The sequence below is a fragment of the Erinaceus europaeus genome, chromosome 1 (genome assembly GCF_950295315.1).
Source record: "Erinaceus europaeus chromosome 1, mEriEur2.1, whole genome shotgun sequence".
In the NCBI taxonomy this organism is placed as follows: Eukaryota; Metazoa; Chordata; class Mammalia; order Eulipotyphla; family Erinaceidae; genus Erinaceus; species Erinaceus europaeus.
This window is the reverse complement of record NC_080162.1, coordinates 109,848,879-109,870,763: the sequence shown is the minus strand read 5'-3', so window position 1 is coordinate 109,870,763 and position 21,885 is coordinate 109,848,879. Positions and strand designations below refer to the sequence as shown.

General features: G+C 47.2%; 1 protein-coding gene across 2 annotated transcripts; it reads left to right on the top strand.

Annotated features, from left to right (window-relative positions):
* Positions 1-1,983: 1,983 nt before the first annotated feature.
* LOC132539311 (ral guanine nucleotide dissociation stimulator-like) lies at positions 1,984-21,041 on the top strand. 2 transcript variants are annotated; one of them, XM_060193468.1, is made up of 5 exons: positions 1,984-4,499; positions 16,782-16,918; positions 17,429-17,488; positions 18,597-18,787; positions 19,070-21,041. In XM_060193468.1, the coding sequence occupies exons 1-5, from the start codon at positions 4,368-4,370 to the stop codon at positions 19,321-19,323; spliced, it is 774 nt and encodes a 257-aa protein (XP_060049451.1). In that variant the 5' UTR covers positions 1,984-4,367; the 3' UTR covers positions 19,324-21,041. The 2 variants fall into 2 exon arrangements, with proteins under 2 accessions (XP_060049451.1, XP_060049453.1); XM_060193470.1 differs by lacking the exon at positions 17,429-17,488.
* The last annotated feature ends 844 nt before the right edge of the window (positions 21,042-21,885 follow it).

Genomic DNA, 21,885 nt, shown 5'->3' with positions numbered 1-21,885 from the left:
TTTCTGATCCATCTTCCTACTCTGTGTCTTTTAATAGGTGAATTCAGGCCATTGACATTTATTGATATCAAAGATTGAAGATATTTTAACACCATTCTTGTAGAGTTTTAGAGTGTTTTGATATATGTCCTATTTGTGGTGGTCTGGTTGTTTATAGGAGACCTTTCAGAACTTCTTTCAGGGCAGGCTTGGTGATGGTTTCTTCCTTCAACTGTTGCTTGTCTGAGAAGGTTTTGATGCCTCCATCTAGTCTGAATGACAGTCTAGCAGGATATAGTATTCTTGGCTGAAAGCCTTTCTCATTGAGCACTCAATAGATATCTTGCCATTCTCTTCTGGCCTGTAGTGTTTGTATGGAGAAGTCTGTTGCTAATCTTATCGGTTTTCCTTTGTAGGTGACTCTTTGTTTTTCTCTTGCAGCCTTGAGGATCCTTTCTTTATCCTTATTCCTTTCCATTCTAAGTATGACATGTCTTGGTGTCTTTAGGTCTGGGTTAATTCTGTTTGGGACCCTCTGGGCTTCTTGAATTTTTATATCTTTGATGTTGTCTAGACTAGAGAAGTTTTCAGCTACTATGGCCTGGAAAATGCTTCCTCTCCTTCTCTTTCTTTCTCTGGTATGCCAATAATGCATATATTGTTTCTTTTGAAGTCATCCCATAGGACTCTGTTGTTGTTTTCAGCATCTTTTAATCTCTCTTTGAGATCTCTTACTTCTTTTTTAGTTGTCTCTAATTCATCCTCAATCTTGCTAATTCTGTCTTCAGCCTCATAGATTCTATTCTCTCTGCCCTCTACTATTTTCTGGAGTTCATCTATTTTGTTGCCCTGCTCTGATACTGTTTTAGCTTGTTCAGCTAGTTGCCTTCTTAGCTCAGCGATTTCAGCTTTCAGCTCTCTAATAACCATGAGATAATTAGTATTTTCTTCCATATTCTCATTTGTTGTTCCTGCATTTCTGATTACAATTTTTTCAAATTCTTTACTCACCCCTGTTATTATTTCCATAGCTAATGTTTGGATGTTGAACTCATTATTTTGTGCTTCACCCTGTGGAGGACTTTTAGCTGGACTCTTGTCCTGGTTCGATTCTCCAATATTTTTTCTTGTTGTTTTAACCAGTTTATATATTATGTTATGAGTTCCCTTTACCTGTACTTTTCAAATTATTGTTCACTATTGCCTGGATTGACTTGTGTCTAAGTAAGTTATTTAAAGGGTTCACAGTGATGGACGTTAACAGTTATTTCAATCCCTGAGTTGGAGCTCAGTGGTTTAAAAGCCTCTTTTTTTTTTTTCCTTCCCTGTAGGCTATGGGAGCCTGAGGGCTTTTAAACTATCAATAGGCTTCTTAGCTTAATCACTGACTCCTGACCAAGAGATAAAGTAGGGTGTGGCAGAGATAATCCAGTGGTTATGCAAAGAGACTTTCACAGCCCCTCAGCTATGCCACCGAGGTATAGGTCTTCTCCTGAGTTTCCTGGTTAGATCTCCCCTGGTTTCCCTCCCTGTTGCTGTTCCAGATTCTGAGGGTAGTAGCAATGGAGACTCAGAGTTGCACTTGATGAGTCTCTGGGGAGTCCTCTCCTCCCTTAAGCTGTCCCCTTGTTGGTGGAGCAGACTAGAGGTGGTGTCTCAACTGATAAACTGCTGAACTGTTAGCAGTCACTTAATCTCCCCTTAGGCCCCTCTCTCCTCTCTGTCACCAGCCACACGTGTTTGTACTCACGGGTGATTTACTGGGTTCCTGTGGTCATTCTAGTCCTGTCTTGTTTCTGTCCCGGGTGGTCTCCTTTGGTATTCCTAGTTGATCCAGGAGAGGAGAGGAGAGGAGAGAAAGCGATTTGCTGCTCATAGCTCCGCCTCCCGAAGTCCTTTTTTTAAAAAAAAAAATATATATATATATATATATATATATATTTTTTTTTTTTTTTTTTTTTTTGAGAGAGAGAGACAGAAACACCTGAACACTGCTCAGCTCTGGCTTATGGTGGTGCAGGGTATTGAACCTGGGACTTTAGAGTCTCAAGCATGAGAGTCTGTTTGCTTAACCATTATGCTGTCTCCCCAGCCCAGCCCAAGTTGAGTTTTTTTGTTTGTTTGTTTACCAGAGCATTGCCCAGCTTTGGCTTAGGGTGGTTGTGGGGGATTAAACCTTGGCCTTTGGTGCCTCAGTTGTGAGAGTCTCATTGCATAACCATTATGCTGTCTAACCCCACCCTCCTGGAGGTCTTTGATCTCCTTAGGGATTACACAAAGCAGCAGCCAGGTGTCTCTGACACTGATGAGGATGGCACCCGAGGGAGGCAGGGAGCCCGCCATCTATATGTCCTTATTGGGTACCCCAACTCCCCCTTAAACGACATGGTGGGAAGACAGGCCACCCAGCAGACCACAGTTCCTGAGGTGGGCCTTGGCCTGGGGGGAATCCTGGTGGGCCAGCACAGAGCCACTCCCAGAGCGCTATACTGAAGCTGGAAAGGGAGGTCCCACTGACCCCGGGGGGACCCCTGGGTGTGGATGCGCAGTGGACAGCACCCTATGGGAGATACCACCCCACTAAGGACACTGCCAGAGGGCCCCCAGCTCCCAATGGGGACTTGGAGGGAAAAAATCTGGGTGTTGGGGAGGGCAGTGGCACACAGTACTAAGGAAAGGCCCCGTGCTGCAGCGGGGACACTTGACAAGTGGCCGAAGTAGGTCTGCAGGTGTCTTGTCTTTATCTCGCTCTCCCTTCTCAGTTTCTCTCTGTCCTATCCAGTAAAATTGGGGGTGGGGTGGGGGACGGCCATCAGGAGCAGTGAATTCATAGTGACACATCTAGCAAGAATCCTGGACACAAAAATAAATTATTAGAAAATAGGGGCCAGGCAGTGGTGTACCTGGTTGAGCGCATGTTACAACGCATAAGTACATAAGGACCCAGGTTTGAACCCATGGCCCCCACCTGCAGGGGGAAAATTTTGTGAGTGGTGAAGCTGTGCTGCAGGAGTCTCTCTCCCTCTCTATCACTCCCTTCCCTCTTGATGTCTGGCTTTCTCTGCCCAATAAAAATGATACAAAAAAGGAAAGAAAGGGGAAAAAAAATCTAAGTGAAAAAGAAAGAAGAAACCCTGGAGACTCCCCCTTGTATGATCAGGGTCCATGCGGGTTGGTGTGAAACCTCTGGCTTCCTCTCCAATTCGGCCCTGAGGTGAGGGTCCCCCATCTTGGAGCAGAGCTGGGAAAAGCTGGGTGCCACAGAGGCCTCAGGTGTGATGGTGACACAAGGATGCAGACCCTCCCCTTCTCCTCCCCCCGTCGTGCCCCAGAATGGCAGGTGGATCCGGCCGGAGCTGCAGCACAGGTGGTCCTCAGGCCCGGTCTCGGGGAAGGAAGGGTGCGGTACACCGGGCAGAGCCGGGTTTACCAGCTGGAGCTGCAGTCTGTGGCAGCCTCTCCTCTCTTGTCCTGGGGGTCACGTCCCCGCGCTTCCTGCCCGAGCTCCGGAAGGAGGCGCGCTGACTGATGGCCACCAGATGGCGCCTAACAACCACTGTGAGCCCTGGCTGGAGGCACCTGGTTCATTGCCAATGAGGACGCCGGGCCCTACTAGTCATGAGGAGGATTTGGGACCCATCAGAGGAATTTCCTGGGACCACAGTTCTCCACTAGGGGAGCGCATGTCAAGAAGGGAACCAACTCTCCACGGAACTCTGGAGAGGACAGTGAAAACTATTTTTCCATTTTATTGGACAGAACAGAAATTGAGAGGAGAGATAAAGGGAGAAAGAGAGACACCTGCAGACCTGCCTCATTGCTTGTGAAACGTCCATGCTGCAGACGGGGGTGGGGGACAGGGGCTTGATCCTGGATATTTAAGCAGGTACTTGTGCTTAGTACTATGTGCACTTCACCGGGTGTGCCACCACCCCAGCCCCAGGACATGGAAATCTCCAGTGGCGTTTTCTGGCCTTCTTGGAAAAATTCTGCTGGGGCTAGAAGGCATGAGGACTGTAAAGTAAAACACGAAAACCAGAGGACTCTTCTGAAACAGGATAGGGGAGACTGGGGGAAGCTCAGCCTGAACCTAGCTCTGTTTGGAGGTGGCTACACCCAGAACCCCTGAGAGCACTTGGATAGAGGGGTGTCTGAGTGTGAACCTGGATCAGCTGTGGCCCTGGCCCTGTCTGGTAAAGGGCTGAGCAGACAGTCAGGAGACCATAAGGTTGTGGGCACAGGTGTTATCAGGTCAGGTAATCCCAGGAAATGAGGTCATTTACTTGACAATAGCTCCCCAGTCAGATTTAGAACTCCTGCAGCCAGGCAACTGCATTCCAGGGACTGCCCCCCAGCCCAGCTTGGCCCAAGGCACTAGATCTAAAAGGATGTTCAGCTGTTGTATCCCTTGCCTCCGGGAGACCAGGACACCTTGCTGCTGGAAGCTTTTAAGATGCTGCACCTGTTGCTGCAACCCTTCTCACTGCTGCCTCCGTCTGTTTGCCAGGAAGCTAATTAAGGTAAAACAATCCAGGGGCCAGGCGGCTGTATACCTGGTTAAGCGTACACACTGCAGTGCACAAAGACCCAGGTTCAAGCCCTCAGTCCCCACTTGAAGGAGGAAAGCTGGGGAGCAGAGGGAAAGTGGTGAAGCAGGGCTTCAGGGGTCTCTGTCTTTCTCCTTATCTCCTCCTCCCCTTTCAATTCTGTCTCTATCCAATAATAAATAAATAAATAAAATAACACAGCGGACGGTTAATGGAGGCCAGCCACTTTACTGAGTCCTTGGAAGCCTGACTTCCCCAGCTACGGGGAAGGGGGGTGGGGAGGAAGAAGGAAGGAAATAATGACAGGGAGGCCCAGGGTAGTAACAGACTGGTTGGTGGTTGATAACCTGCCAGTCCTGTTACATTTACAAACCAACAAAAACTGGCAGGGTAGAAAGGAGCTTCCTCAGGAACCTCTTACCTGTACTGGATTAAGTCCAGGTACTTGGGCTCTTAGTCCCTCCTCAGAGAAGTCAGTGTGGACTTGGCATATATGTGACAGTAGTGGAGAAGTCATGTGGGCCTAAGAACCAGCACAGACAGACACAGGGCTCCAGTGCTTTCTACCTGGCTGCTGGGCACTGAGCTTCACCCAACCAATCACACAGGACCTGACCAAGGGGGGCAGTGTTTCTCCTCAGTCACCCCCCCAGGAGGGACAGGGGAGTCCCACTACCAACAGACTCCAGCTCTGGCTCAGGATGAATGCAAGCAAGGGGGAGACTCTGCACCCAGCACCTGGGCCAGTCCAAGAGGGCCCTGGCTCCCAGAACCCCCTGTGGCTCCTCCCCTGACTCCCTCCTAGAATCTGGTTCCCACAGTTGTTGTTAAAATTTGGAGGCTCCAGCCGGCCGGGCTAGCTTCACGGGCGGGTAACAGAGACGACCAGAGACATACGGCTGGGCAGGGAAGCTGTATTTCTTTATTCAGGAACAACGATTCATAAACTAAACCAAGCTAATCACCAAACAGAACTCTGCTGCCTCTTTGCCACTGCGCAGGCACTCTCTCTTACTCTGCAACTCCCAGAACTCTCGAACTCAGGAACCCTGGGACTCTGGCGGGGTTCCTAGGGGCGGGGCCAAGCGGGCCCGCGAAACTAACTGGACTGATCCAATTTTCTTGGCGGGGGAGGGCTAGAACAAACCAATGTAAAGCATACAACAATCCCCCCCCTTTTTTTTTTCCTCCTCCAGGGTTATTGCTGGGCTCGGTGCCTGCACCATGAATCCACCGTTCCTGGAGGCCATTTTTTTTCCCCCTTTTGTTGCCCTTGTTGTAGCTTCATTGTGGTTATTATTATTGCCCTTGTTGATGCATTTCGTTGTTGGATAGGACAGAGAGAAATGGAGAGAGGAGGGGAAGACAGAGAAGGGGAGAGAAAGATAGACACCTGCAGACCTGCTTCACCGCCTGTGAAGCGACTCCCCTGCAGGTGGGGAGCCGGGGGCTCGAATTGGGATCCTTACGCCGGTCCCTGCGCTTGGTGCCACATGCGCTTAACCCACTGCACCACCGCCCGACCCCCAACCCCCTTTTCTTTTTAACTAAATGACTATAAGGGTGTGGGGTGAACAGAAACCTCTATCATACAGGCATTTTTAAAAAAGAAACTGGCACAAACATGGAGAAACATGCAAGCAAGTAACAAGAACCAGTGTGCTGCCAAGGGAAGGCCTGAGGGGGCCATTTTTGCCTCTGTGGGCAAAACTTTATCAGCTTAAAAAAAAACATTTCTTGCCTCTGGGGGGCGTACTTGCCTCGACGGGCATTTGCATGGGGGCGGGGAGCAGCCTAGAGTCCCAAAGGCAGCTGGCTGCAATTTACTTACTATGAAACAAAACTTGTTATTAGCATATTTCTAATAGAGAAGGAATTTGAGACTTTTACATATCAACAACGTCTTTTAAACTTTTGTTACACCCATTCAAGATGGAGTCACACCCTAGTTGTACTCAGGAAAGGAAACCTCAGGCATGAGAATAATTAGCATAGCCATTGTGCGATCTACCATTTCTAATAGAGAAGGTAATGGAGAGTTTTACATATCAACAAGTCTATTTAACCTTTTGTTTAGACCAACTTAGTTAAAATATATTGCTTGTTAACTAATTTTTACCTTAGACTTTAAATGTAAGTTAATTTTATCTTTATGAGAATTACGTTGAAAAGCTTTTTCATTTAACTTTGTCTAGTAAGAATTTAGCCTTAAAGTTACTGTTTACCAAACTTTAAACATACACATAAACATGGTCATTAATACACAAGGAGAGAAACCTTTGTTACGAAGACATGTCATTTTATACACGAATTTAAATCTGTACTGTCTTAGTTGTTGTGGGGGTGCATTGTCCAGTGGTGGCCTCTTGGGCAGCTTCACTTCTAGGAATTGCAGGTTGCGATCTCTGCACAAATCTCTGCGTACTCCAGCTTGTCTGTCTTCAGACCGGACTGGCGGCTGGAGATCTCGTGTGCCCAGTTTCGGCAGGGAGCCTGGGGGTCTGGGAGGTCCGGGATCGTCCCAGAATTCATAGCAAGAGGGCAGGTGGGCCAGCTTTGTAGAAGGCGTGGGCCTAGGTGCCCAGGGGTGGCGGCCATGATAGGCCGCTGCGGCCCTGCCCCATGGTCCTGCCATGTCTGCTGCCCTGCTCACAGTGGCCGAGCAGCGTGGAGGGATCACGCATCCAGTGCCCTGCACCACGCGGTGGAGAGCCGGCTCCTGTGGGCTGGCCTGCGTGCTGGCATTGGGTTCCTGTGTGGTGGCATCAGGCTCCTGCGTGTTGGCATCGGGCTCCAGCATGCTGGCATCGGGATCCTGCGTGCTGGCATCGGACTCCTGCGTGCTGGCATCGGGCTCCTGTGTGCTGGCGTCAGCCTCCTGCGTGCTGGCGTCGGGCTCTTGGGGCTCTTGTGTGCTGGCGTCGGCCTCCTGCGGGCTGCGGGGCTGTGGGCGCAGTGCGCGGGGTTGTCTGGGCGCAGCCGGCTGGCTGGCTGTTTAACCAGGTGGAAACAGCAGCTCCGAGCCTCACCTCCCTCCCGCTGGCTCTTCCCGCTGGCTGTTCTGAGTTCGCCTGAGCGGGTGGAAACCACAGAGTGGTCCAGAGAAAAATGTTCCAGAAACAGTGAAACAGTCTCGTGGTTTATAATCCTGACGTCCGCACACTGCTCCTGCGCTCTATTGTCTGGGAAGGCATGACACCACAATTCTGTCAGGTATGCCTTAATCTTAAACACCTACACCCAGATAATTGGATTCTAGCGACACAGGAACTTACATCAGGCAATTATGGGGCACCCGCTACGACACAGGTCTATGCAGTTGCCCCATGTAAGCAAAACGGGGCCTGCTTTCAGTGCGGTCGCCAAGGACATTGGCGTAACCAATGTCCTGATAAGTTGCGACCACGCCTCCAGTCAGGGAAACCCCGCCTCCAGCCAGAGCAACCCCGCTTTCAGTCAGGGAGCCAGAGACCACGTACTGTTTGTCCAAAATGTCGTAAGGGGTTTCATTGGAAGAGAGATTGTTGGTCCCAATTTCATAAAGATGGTTCGCCCCTGAATGGTACAAATTCGGGGCCTGAGATTTTGTGGACCACTCTTGTTTTAGAACGGGGCCACCCTTCTATGAAATAAAGATTGGCAATATTCCTTTTAAATTTTTGATTGACACGGGGGCAGAAAAGACGATTTTAAGGCAAGAAGAGGTTCCCCAAGATTGAGTACTTATCCCTGGACCCAGTTTACATGGAATAGGAGGGATGACCAGAGCATTTTGCACACGAGACTCGCTCATGTGGGAAGACCCAGAAGGTTCTACCGGACACTTCCGCCCTTTGGTAGCTAATATTAGCACCAACTTACTGGGCAGGGATCTTCTGGAATGTCTTGATGTTAGGATATCCACAGACGCCTCTGCAGAGCGTAAAACTCGTTCCCGTAATACCAGGCCTATTCAGCACCCCCAATACTAAATGCCACTGTTCGTGGCCAAACACCCCGCTTAAGCTGGCTTTCTAATGAGCCTGTCTGGGTGGAACAGTGGCCTTTACCTAGGGATAAGCTAAAAATTTTAAAAGAGCTCGTCCGAGAGCAGTTGTCCTTGGGACACATTAGTCATTCTCAAAGCCCATGGAATACTCCTGTCTTTTGATTAAAAAGCGCTCGGGAAAATGGCGCCTCCTTCAAGATCTCCATGCAGTAAATAAAACCATGCAGGTCTGGGGCTCCCCCCAAAGGGGTTTGCCTCTTGCTTCTGCAATTCCCACGGGAATTCCAATCATAGCTATTGATAAACAAGATTGTTTTTTCTCTATCCCCTTGCATCCGCGAGATTGTAAACGTTTTGCCTTCTCTGTTCCGTCTATTAATAACGCCAGCCCTGCTGATAGATTTGAATGGGTGGTGCTGCCCCAGGGTATGGCCAATAGTCCTACAATTTGTTAGGAGGCTGTTAAATCTGCTCTTGTCCCATATATACATAAGGGCCTTAATATTTTTCATTATACAGATGATATTTTAATATGGGGAAAATCAGATACAGATCTCTATGCCTTACGTGATTTTCTCATTCCTGCATTAAAGAAAAGCGGCCTTAATGTAGCCCCTGAGAAGATACAGCTAATCCCTCCAATATCCTTCCTAGGTTCAGAGATTTCTCTAACGCAAATTCGTCCCTTAAAACCTAATGTTACCTTCCCTTCTAACCTTACTCTTGCTTCTTTACAAAGTTTTCTAGGAAATTTAAATTGGCTTAGGCAGTATCTCTATCTGCCCACAAGCTGCCTCCAACCACTGTTTGACCTGTTGAAAGGAAACAAACAGCCCTCTTCAAAACGTAAGTTAACTCCTGAGGCCTCCTTGGCACTGGAAAGGGTTAACCAGGCCCTCCAGGACATGCACCTTGTTCGATTCTCCCCCTCCTCTCCGGTAAACCTTCTAATCTTCAACTCCACCCCCACAGTAGTAGGGGCACTGTGGCAAGACCATGGGGTTCTCGAATGGCTTCACACGCCAGTAGGAGGAGCTCCAAGACTCCTCACTGAGATAGACGCGTTAGCATTCATGGTTCGCCAAGGGAGAAATAGGTCTGTGCAGGTCTTAGGGAAAGAACCGGATTTAATCATTCTGCCCTTTTCTCTCACAGATACAGAGTGGCTTATATGCCATCATTCCCGCTTTGCCATAAGCTTCGTGGGGTTTCCAGGACAAATAGATAACCATTTTCTTTCTAATAAATTGATAGCTTCTTTACCTCTTCTGCCTCTACTAGCACCTAAACTTTTCTCTCGGGATCCCATTCCCTCTGCTCCTACAATCTTTACTGATGGCGGAAAAAGGGGAGCTGCTGCCCTTATATATTACCCAGACAAACAATCTCCTAAACCTCTCTTTACTGAGCTTCCTGATAATTCCCCTCAGTACAAAGAACTTTATGCTGTTTTCCTTGCACTAAAAGCTGTACCAGAATCCTTCAACCTTTTTTCTGACAGTGTGTATACTGTTAACTTACTTCCATGGCTTGCTCGTTCCTATGTGAAAATTGATGACAACCCACTTTCCCCTCTCTTGATTCAAATCGCCTCTGTGGTCTCTTCTCAAACCCAACCACTGTATATTCAACACCTTCATTCCCACAGCCCTCTTCCTGGTTCCCTGTCCGAAGGGAATGCCGCAGTTGACCGTCTTGCCTCCACAGGAACTTTCCCAGTCTCTGTCTCTGATCCTGCTAATTTTCATTCTCTAACCCATGTTAATCTTAAAGGCCTTCGAGCTCGATTCCCTGATGTTCCTGTACCACAGTTAAAACATATCCTCGCTACTTGCTCTTCTTGTGCAAGTCTCATAAAGACACCTGCTATCCAGACCCTTGGGGTTAACCCCCGAGGTTTAAAAGCTAATGCTATTTGGCAAATTGATGTCACCCACATACCAAACTTTGGCAAACAAAAATATGTGTTTGTTTCAATTGATACCTTTTCTAAATTTATGTGGGCTACAGCTCAGACAGGAGAAAGTGCTAAAAAGCTTGTAAGCCATATGCTCTCTTGTTTTGCCGTTATGGGGGTCCCATTATTTTTGAAAACAGACAATACACCTATGTTTACAAGCAAACAATTTAAAGATTTTTGTTCCCTCTGGAATATTACTCATACCACGGGCATTCCCTACAATCCACAGGGACAAGGCATTGTCGAGAGGGCCCATCAAACTCTGAAGGCTCAACTAAATAAAGATAAAGGAGGAACATATCCCCCCAATATCCAGCTAGCAAAAGCCTTAACTACGTTAAATCTCTTTAATATTTACAATAACTCGGCCTTACCCCCTATTATTCTTCACTGGCAAACACCATCTACCCTCCCATCTATTAAGGTCAAATGGAGAGACCCACTTGATAAAATTTGGAAAGGGCCTGACCCATTATTGACCATGGGAAGGGGTTTCGCATGCATTTTCCCTCAAAATTTCTCTAAACCTGTCTGGGTTCCTGCCCGCCATGTCCGACAATACCCGCAGGATGGCGCTGTTATTCCTGAAGAACAAGAAATACTACAAGAGGACCAGATGCAGGATACATCCCAGGACCCGTAATACGACATGGCAGAACCTACAAAATCTGGCTCACAGAGACCTCTCTCCTACCCTTTCCCTGTATGTCTTATGTTATAACTGGCCAGTTGTTTTTGTGAATGAGTGTGTTGAATGACAAAAAAACTTTTTTTTTTTGCATGACCCATCTGCTTGGAGTACTCTAAAAGGTAATTGGCTTTATATAAAAATGCTGGACACAGCCAAAGTTTCTGGAGACGTCCAGAAACATTCCAAAATTTTTTTCTTTCTCCCTCTTTTGAATTTTATATATAGTTTTGGTATATATGTAAGTGTTTTGTCTTAAACTGTGTGACTAATGACAGATTTAAATTTGTTTTTAAATAATGCGTTTTTATAACAAAAGTTATTTTTCCTCCAGTTTGTTATAACTAAATGTTTATGGGTATGTCTCAAGTTTGGTAACACTAACTTAACGGTCAAAAGTGTAACCCTACAGCTACACTTTTACCAGACAAGGTAAAAATTAATTTGTTAAGGTAACTTACTATTTAGGTAAAAGTCTAAATGTTCAATGTGACTATTCATTCCCAAAACTAAACTATATAAATTTTATATACAGGACACCTTTGAAGGGCCCCCAAAGGTGCCCTGTAAACTATCTTGTGGAAATTAATCCACAACAGATCTGGCATCAATCTGGCACTGTAAACGTTAAAATCATTGTCACGAATATGCGTTAACTCTCTAAGCAATTTGAGTCTGTTTAAAATACATATTTTAGCTAAAATTGGTCTCAAGATCCTGCGGTAGAGGCTGCTACAGGAGGTCACATTAGATGACCTTTAAATAAAATCATAAAGAGATTCTAAACCAATTATAATCATCGAGGTATCAACTATAACAAACCTATAACTTGTTACAAGTTCAAATTAACCACGAGAAGCAGATTGTTTGTGTTTCTTTCACAGGAATCCCGGAAAAACCATCTGAACCCCTGCACACCCTGACATCACCCACTAGATGGCACGACTACCGTGGCACACCCCCCGAAACCCTAGATGTCACTCAACGCGATCTGAAGAACCTGATACACAGACTCCAAGGACAGAACTTTCTTCATGCCTGGTTACCGTTCCTGCTTCTGACCTGCTTGTCACGTGTTGGCAGTTCCAGCTGGCTATCTACAGAAAAGCAACATTCCAGCGGCTGACCTCCCTCATGCAGCGTTGCATCCCCTGCCAATTCTTCCCCTAGCCATCTACTTCGGACTGAGACTTGTATCGGACTTTCTGACATACCCTATATACATTTTACACAATTTTGAAGCAGCTTATTTCCCTTCACGCTGCTGGTTTTTCATAGACTGATCCTGAGTAATTCATAGACTTTACAGACTGTTGCCTTGAGGACTATACAATGCCAAATAGCCCCTCTGTTTGGTGGGTCATGCCTCCCACCTCCCCCTCATTATGTACCCTTGCCCCTTTCCCCACCCAAGCAGGGAATGTTCCTTTACACACCAATCCTTCCCTTCACACCACACTGGCTTTTACTACTCCCCTACTTGTCCCTTCCTATTTTGTTATATCATTTAGGCTTATGCCCAAAAGGTTTCTGCCCCATGATAGTCTTTTACAGACTTTGAACATCTTATGCTATTACTAGATAGAAAGATAGAAAAGATGTAGAGATATTGTGAAGAGATGGTTGAGCAGGCTGCACTTAAACCTATGAGATGAGTCTCTCCAGGTAAGTCTCTCTCTCTAAAGAGGGGTTGAGCACAGGAGGACGCATAAATCTCACAAGGTTCGCAGCCATTTAAGCCTTCCCTCCTCCACAGAAAGTCCTACATCTTTCCACCTGAGCATGGCATTCCTCTAAAACATTTAAGCCTGCTCCATTCCATTTTTCTTTACTGTGTCCATTTAGATATAAAGGGATAGGAGGAGATGTTGCTGAGGAGTTATTCTGATGCAGTCTCTGCCCCCAGGTTTTACTACGCCCCGCGAAATCCTAGCAGTGCCCCCTTCAACCAATCCTGGCCCTACACGTCACCCCTGGTTGTCGCCCTATAAAAAGCCCCCTCACCCCCCCCCCTCTCTGGGCTCTCAGCTCTCCCTCTCTGAGGTCTCGCTCCCTGCTCTCCCCCCATGGTCAGGTAGTGGGGACGGCCATTGCCGGCTGGCTCCACGTGGTCTGAACCAAACCCCCCCCCATCCTATAATAAAGATTTGTGTACCCCTTTGCTCTGGACATCCGCTCTCTTCTCTGCGGTACAGCCCGAAACCAGACCACCACCACAACACACAGTAATCTGGGTCCATCCCTCTTACTCTCCGACCTGTCCATACTATCTAGCTCCTGCCTTGATTAGATTTTTCACAGCTAACTTTTTTTATATTTATTTATTTTCCCTTTTGTTGCCCTTGTTTTATTGTTGTTGTAGTTATTAATGTCATCATTATTGGATAGGAGAGAGAGAAATAGAGAGGTCAGGAAGACAGAGAGGGGGAGAAAAAGACACCCGCAGACCTGCTTCACTGCCTGTGAAGGGACTCCCCTGAAGGTGGGGAGCCGGGGGCTCAAACAGGGATCCTTATGTCAATCCTCAAGCTACTGCCCTACTCCCTATTTTTTTTGCCTCCAAGGTTATCGCTGGGGCTTGGTGCCTGCACTATGAATCCACCGCTCCTGGAGGCCATCTTTTCCCTTTTGTTGCCCTTGTTTATTGTTGTTGTTATTGTTGTTGGACAGGACAGAGAGAAATCAAGAGAGGACAGGAAGGCAGAGAGGGGGAGAGAAAGATAGGCATCTGCAGACCTGCTTCACTGCCTGTGAAGCGACCCCCCTGCAGGTGGGGAGCCAGGGGCTCGAACCGGGATCCTTATGCTGGTCCTTGTGCCTGGCCCCCACAGCTAACTTTTTTTTTTTGCTTTATAAATTTTTTTTATTAATGTTTTACATTTAATAGTAAATACAATAGTTTGTACATGCATAACATTCCCCAGTTTCCCATTTAATAATACAACCCCCACTATGTCATTTATCATCCTTCATGGATCTGTATTCTCCCTCATTTTTTAAGGAGTATTAGAAAAAGAAAAGAAAAAAAAAGACTTTCATAGGATTTTACTTCACATAAACTCTGGAGGGATTGATTGCGTATTTTTCATTTTCCTATAAGTTTTCTTGTTTTCATTCTGTCTTCAGGTGTCCATGTAGGTCTAATCATCCCTTCACAGCCTCCAGGTCTTACTCAGTGCTGTGAGCACTAATATCTGTACTTCCCGTGTATTGCACCAAAGTAAAAGACTCTGGGGCATGGAGGGGAGCAGTGTTCAAGTCATGGAACATGATGATAGAGGAGAAAGACTTAGGTGGTGGGCTAGAGTGTCATGTGGAAAAATGAGAAATGTTACACATGTACCAACAACTTTATTTTACTGTCGACTATGAAGCAGAAAATAGATGCATATTCCTTTGTCATAACCTGTGTTCATATTTCCTTCATGTCCTGGCCTTACAACAGTCAGAGGTTGCTGCTGCCATACACACCCCCACACTCCTTTTTTTTTTTTGAAGTATTTATTTATTCCCTTTTGTTGCCCTTGTTTTATTGTTGTGGTTGTTGTTGTTGTCTTCGTTGTTGGATAGGACAGAGAGAAATGGAGAGAGGAGGGGAGACAGGGGAAGAGAAAGATAGACACCTACAAACCTGCTTCACCACTTGTGAAGTGACTCCTCTGCAGGTGGGGCGCTGGGGCCTCAAACCAGGATCCTGATGCCAGCCCTTGCGCTTTGCGCCACATGTGCTTAACCCGCTGCGCTACTGCCCAACTCCCCATACTCCTTTAAAAAATTTTTTTTATTTATAAAATGGAAATACTGACAAAACTATAGGATAAGAGGGGCACAACTCCACATAATTCCCACCACCAGAACTCTGTATCCCATCCCCTCCTTCAAAAGCTTTCCTATTCTTTATCCCTCTGGAAGTATGGACCCAGGATCATTATGGGATGCAGAAGGTGAAAAGTCTGGCTTCTGTAATTGCTTCCCCACTGAACATGGTTTTTGGCTGGTTGATCCATACTCCCAACATGTCTCTCTCTTTCACCCCCACACTCCTCAGTGGGGGTGACTCCTAAACACCCCCACACTCCTTAGAAGAACAGCCTGAGATACCCATGAGAGATAAGAACCTTTAGGAAGGAATTCAGGCTGACTGGCACCAGGGAGCAATTCAGCCACTCATCTGTTGTTGGACATCTGGATTGCTTCCAGATTTTGGCTATTACAGATTGTGCTGCAATGAACATAGGTATATACACAAAGCTTTTTGAGTGGGTGTGTTGGGTTCCTTAGGATATATCCCCAGGAGAGGAATTGCAGGGTCATAGAGTAGGTCCATTTCTAGCCTTCTGAGAGTTCTCCAGACTGTTCTCCACAGAGGTTGGACCAATTGACATTCCCACCAGCAGTGCAGGAAGGTTCCTTTGACCCCACAACCTCTCCAGCATTTGCTGTTGCTATCTTTTCTGATGTATGACATTCTCACAGGAGTGAAGTGGTATCTCATGGTTGTCTTTATTTGCAGTTCTCTGACAATCAATTACTTGGAGCATTTTTTCATATATTTCTTGGCCTTTTTGGATCTCTTCTGTGGTGAATATTCTGTTCATGTCCTCTCCCCATTTTTGGATGGGGTTATTTGTTTTCTTGTTGTTGAGTTTGGTGAGCTCTTTATATATTTTGGTTATTAGCCTCATGTCTGATGTATGGCATGTAAAGATTTCTCCCATTTTGTGAGGGGTCTCTTGTTTGGGTATTTGTTTCTTACCAGGGAGTTGTTCAGGCCCGAGATAAGTTCCATGTCTCTCTGCTCCAGAGCTGAGTTGCATTGTGTCAAAATAAAACATTAATCCTGACTGCATCCCTGTGAAAACTAATTTATCTTGTCTTGCCTACTTGTAACTGAAATGTAACCATGCTTGTAAAATCCTATAAAGGTGGAAGTCACCCCTATGAAAGGCACAGAGAAATTGTGGGACTTAGCCAGGTCTCTTGCCTCACCGGTGAAGTAAATCTCTCTTTTTCACCTCACCTGGCTCTAGTCTCGTGTTTGGGAAGAATTTCTGCAACAGACTGTAAACCACTAATCCCTTCAATAGAGGAAAAAGAAATATATTTGTGCTTCCATCCTGATGACATGGGGCTCACGGCATTAGGTCCATGTCTCCGCACTTGGAGCTCAGAGAACATGTGCCTGTGCCCCTTCCAGGCCCAGAGCTGGGGCTCAGCAGCTGTACAACATTCCAGACGACACCAGTTCCATCTTGGTGATGCAGCTGAACCCCATATGTTCTGATATCCTGACCCCTCCCTTCCCAGCATCAGCTTATGTGTCCTCCTGTCTGGAAGGTAGCATTTGCCCAGAGTCCCAGGGATGGTGCCCTTCACACAGGGAGTTTGCTGTCCATGCCCAGCTAACTCACCTGGCCGAGATTTGAATCTGATCCATCCTTCCCCAACTGCCAATGCTACACTGATCACCTGGAACTTTCTCTCTGCCTCAGGCACTCATCTCACTCCTCAGCCTCAGTCACTGAGGGCTAGGTGCTGTGATTTTAGCTCCAACTCCACACTTCTGGTGGGTCCACGGTGCTACCTCTGACTGCGTGTTTATTTCCTGGTCTACCCCAGACAGGTGCTGTAGAGAAGATGGTAGAGTACCTGGTGCCTGCCGTCCTGGGCCATGACCCCACTTACATCCACACCTTCCTGTCTTCATACAGAGCTCTGGCTACCACCCAGCAGGTGCTGGACCTGCTGTTCAGCAGGTGAGTTCCTGCCCTTCCCAGCACAGCCACCACTCAGGCACCTGCTGGCTGTGGGCTGTGAAAACGTGCTTCACAATTCTTTATGGGGTGCAGAAGGTGGAAGGTCTGGCTTCTGTAATTGCTTCTCCATTGGACATGGGTGTTGGTTGGCAGGTGGATCCATACCCCCAGCCTGTTTCTATCTATCCTTAGTGGGGTAGGGCTCTGGAGAAAAAAAGATGATTTTAGATTCTGTTTGGGAATCTCTCTCATGGGAGAAAGTGGAAGCAGGAATTCTAGGGACCCCACTCAGCTATCTGTGAGGGGCTGGTGTGACTCACTCATGCACTAAACACTTTCGAAGTCCCACTAAGCGCCTCACAAGAACTTTTTAGGCTCTGACCATAACCCACTGCACAGAGCAGACAGCAGTTTCCCTTAGACTCCATTTGAGTGGGTATCATCTAGTCAGTAGACATCACTCAAGGCATGTCCACAGCTTATGAGTCTCCCCCCCACCGTCTCCTCTAGGTATGGATGTTTCCTCCCGTATGGTACTAAATTTGATAGACACCATAAGCAAATGAAAACGTGAGTGAATGTGGACTGAACACGGAGGGGCCCCCTTCTCCATAGATCTGTGTGGAGGGTGGGGTTCTGAGTGGGGGCTTGGAGGGGCTAGAAGAACTCTGCCTCACATACTTGACATGATTCCAGATGTTGGCTGAGGTCTGAGGGGGCAAGGAAAGGAGAGAAAGAGCTGAGGGGTTGAGTGGTGGTGCATGTGGTTGAGTACATATGTTATAATGCACAAGAACCCAGGTTCGAGCCCCCAGCCCCCACCAGCAGGGGGAAAGCTTTGCAAGCGGTGAAGCAGAGCTGCAGGTGTCTCTCTCCCTCTCTGTCACCTTATTTCCCTCTTGATTTCTGTCTCAATCCAATAAAAAAATAAAGATAATACAAAAAAATTTAAAAAAGAAAGAGAGAAGGAGCTGAGGACAGGCTATGGGAGCTGAGGAGACTAAGGATCAGTGTCAGAGCACCCTGAAAGAGACCTTTTTGGTCCTTTCCCCACTGCACCCCCCACCTGAGACCCAGAGCTGGAAGTGTGGGGAGCACTTCCATCACTGAGCTGGGGAGCTCCATGGTGGATTTTCAGTTGGTGCTCAGGGTGGGTGGGCCCTTCCCTATGGAGGGGAGGCAGAAGGAGGAGGAAACTGTCATGGGCTCCTGGAAGAAGAGGCTGTTCGAAGGTGCAGGAGGGAGGTTTTTGGTATTTATAGGCCAACAGAAGCCTGGGAGGAGATAGTCTGTCTGTTCCAAACTCTTCAATCAGAAATTCATGGAGCTCCTACTGTGTGCCAGGAAGTGCAGTGAACAGAATAGAACTCTCTGCCATCATGGAGTTGACTTCCAGTGGGGAAGGGACAGGGTGACAGACAAGAGAGTGTGTTAGGCTTCCCTGAAGCAGGGGACACTGAGTATTACCATAGACCAAGGGCTATCACTTGAAAAGCTTTCTGCCAGTCTCCCTTGTGACAGGCTGCCTCCCCAGGACTCCATGTGGAGGTGGACCTGGAGTCGGGCCTCCTCTGTGTGGGCGGGAGACTCAGGTCCCCACGGGGGTGTCTTAGGAGGGCCACATGGTAGTGAGGGGAAGGCCAGCCTGAGACTCTGCTGCCCACCCACCTGCCTGCAGGGCCATATCCTCCATCCTGAGCACCTGGCTGGAGAAGTACCCTGAAGACTTTTACCAGCCCCCTGACTTTACCTGCCTGAAGACAGTCCTGGCTTATGTGCAGCTGGGCATGCCTGGCTCAGCCCTGGAGCACCATGTCCTCCAACTTTTGACAGAGATGGAGAAACATCAGCCCACTGAGACAAAGACAGGTGAGGAGGGTGCTGTGGGTGGAGAGGAGAGAGCCTGGGTCCCACAGAGCAGAGCCTGCCTGGGTGAGAGGGGCAGGGGACAGAGCAGGAGCTGTGAGTGGGCTATGATCACTTTCCAATGGGGTGCTGCCTTGGAGGGCTTCCTTGGGGTGAGGTGGGTCTGGCTGGGGAGATGAGTGGTGACCTGTGAGAAGGTGCAGGGAAAGACTGTCGCGTTGAAGACATCTTCTCCTCACTACAGTTCCAGAGCTAGTGCCTTGCTGAACTCTATTTCCTCTGTAGGCCCCGAGGCAGGGAAGATTGAAGCCAAAGTTCTTATCCACGATCTAGAGCCAGAAGAAGACAGAGCAGCAGCTTCCCCTGCAGAGCAGCGGGCTCAGAAAACAGCACACCCTAAAGCTCAAAAGCGAGTTTGCGAAGCCCCGCCAGCTGCAGATTCAGAATCAGTGCCAGCTGGAGACACACACCTCATTCAATCTCTAGACCATGGACCAGCAGCTCTGAAGACCCCACTCTCAGAGCCAGAACAGGTCTAGGCAATAGCTGAGCTAGACCACTTGTCCTAGCACCTTCTCAGCACTCTAGCAAGTTCCATCAAATGATTCTAATTCCATACTTTAAACTACCCTGGAATGAGCACTACACTACCACTAATTCAGAAAGCCCCGGTGCAGCTCAGGGTCTAATCTGAGTCTATCAGTCTAGAGACACACAATGTCCCATGATGTATCTGGAGCCGGCACCACCCCAGAGAATGTTCCAGCTGCTACGGTGCCACCAGGGTCAGACCTGGGCCTCAGTGAGTGAAGCTGCAACCCCAGACACTCCCAGCTCTCCCTCATCCACATTTTCACATATACTGAATGAATGGCTAAGTCTATAGCTAAATCTACATACCACTAACACCATTGTGCCATCTATTTTCTTCAATGAGAACAGTTACATACCTTGATGATCTCCATTATACATTTGGTTGACATTAAGTATATGCACAGTGTATACCACCCTCAAACTATCTCACATCAGTCCTTTTCACTTTTTTTTGTTGTTGTTGTTGTTGCCACCAGGTTTAGTACTGGGGCTCTGTGCCTATATGGCATATCTACTGCTCCTGGCAGCCATTTTTTTCTTTCTATTTCTGTTTGACGGGACAGAGAGAAATTGAAAGGGGGGGGTAAAGGGGAGGATAGACAGAAGAACAGGCACCTGCAGACCTGCTTCACCACTTGTGAAGCAGATTCCCTGCAGGTGGGGAGTGGGGGCTCAAACCTGGGTCCTTGCTGTCCTTGAACATGTTGATATGTGTGCTTAACTGGTTATGCCACTGCCCAGCCCCTTCATCAGTCCTTTTCACACCTTGCTTTCCCACACTTACCCTCTTTCTGATACCACTAATCTGCGTTGATGGGCTCAAAGGGTGGATCAGGGTTGCCTGAGTCTGAATCCAGGTGACTTAATTATTATTATTAGATTTTTTCAAAACTTTAATTTGATAGGACAGAGAGAAATTTAGAAGGAAGGGAGGCAGAGAGGGAGAGACTGAGAGATACCTGCAGTCCTGCTTCACCACTAGTGAAACCTCCCCCCTGCAGGTGAGGATCTGGGGACTCGAACCCAGATCCTTGCACATGGTAATGTGTGTACTTAACTAGGTGAGCTGCGGCACCCCGTGTCTTGACCCCCCGTGGAGCTTGACAAGGTCACCTGCCATGACCATGAGCATGACAGACTTCAAGGAAGCTGCATCCCCGGGAATGGACTAGGATGCCGCAAAGGGAATCTATGTTGGAATGTTTTGATGATTCTGATGATTGAGCTAGCTGTAGTAGCTTGGGAACCTGGTAACTTTCCAGAAGCAGCCCCTATGCATGATAAATCCCCTAAGACTAGAAGATGGCACCCCCTACACAAACATAATAAACCTATAAACCCAAAAAGTATAGCTCCCACGGTCATGACTGACCACGGCCCTGCTTACAAAATAGGTGACATTTCTCATGATTAATATCAACTGTTTATAGAATTTAGATGAGGAATCATCCACAATATGGTCATGATCCATCAGCTGTTACTAGGCGTGCACTCATAAGACTCATGCTCCAAAAATCCTAGCCAAAAGAATTTGCAGGACAAACAATAAAGTCACTGATAGCCAGCTGATTATACAAATGTCAAGGGAAAAACAAATGAACTAAAAACAAATAGTGCTGCATGAACAGTACAGAGCAGGAACTATGATTCTAGGCAAAACTACAAACCCTGATACTTACCTTTTGCTTTCGTTTCGTACCAATGTTAATGTAACTGTGAAACTGTATAAAAGCAGAAGTTCTAATCAAGTAAAATGGAGTTAAGTTTTTAAGAGAGATAATCATACTTGAGAGTGTGTAGATAAAACTAAAAGAAGTAAAGTGAAAGTAAAAAGAAACCTGCCACGCCCCACTCACTCCAGAACGACGGGTCTGACAGGGTCAGCACCCAGGAAAACTCTCTTCAAGGAGGAAGAGTTCTGGGAGTGGGTCTTGGCATTCTGAGCAGATCTAAATTGGAAACTCTGATTATTGTTTTCATTATGTACATGGTAATGATGCCGTGTAATCGGGGATGAACAGCCCCTGTTCCCAGATTAGATACAGATGAACAAGAAATGAGGTGGACGAAGTTATGGGTCATCAAATACATCAAGTTTTAGGAAAAATTCTTAATAATACTTACTCACCTCCTCTTATGAAATATGTTAAAACTCTACATAAAATACTATCTGCTAAGCCTATTACTCAGAAATGCATCACCCCATGAAGTATGACATTTCTGTAAAACCGCAAGGCCATCTAATTAAGAAATGAGCTTTACTTTCTGTTTCAGATATTGCTTATGTAAGGCTGAAAGATATATAAGCTCTCACTGGCTGAATAAAAATTGAGTTCAGATTCACCCTCCAACAGAGTGTGGTGTATTCTGTTCTCCTCCTGACCCACCAGGTGGTCACCTTCAGAGTTCCCTGATCTTCCTGCTGCTCTTCCGGTCTGTTGCAGTGAGCCACTGCCTGGCTTCTGATCCAGGCGGCTTCTGAGATGCAGTAGCAGAACCTACTTGAG

Excerpts from the sequence above, each read along its gene's own strand:
- LOC132539311 (XM_060193468.1), top strand. The coding sequence starts at position 4,368 with ATGTTCAGCTGTTGTATCCCTTGCCTCCGGGAGACCAGGACACCTTGC. Across the intron at positions 17,489-18,596 it reads CACCATAAGCAAATGAAAAC|GGCCATATCCTCCATCCTGA; the intron begins GTGAGTGAATGT and ends ACCTGCCTGCAG. Across the intron at positions 18,788-19,069 it reads GCCCACTGAGACAAAGACAG|GCCCCGAGGCAGGGAAGATT; the intron begins GTGAGGAGGGTG and ends TTTCCTCTGTAG.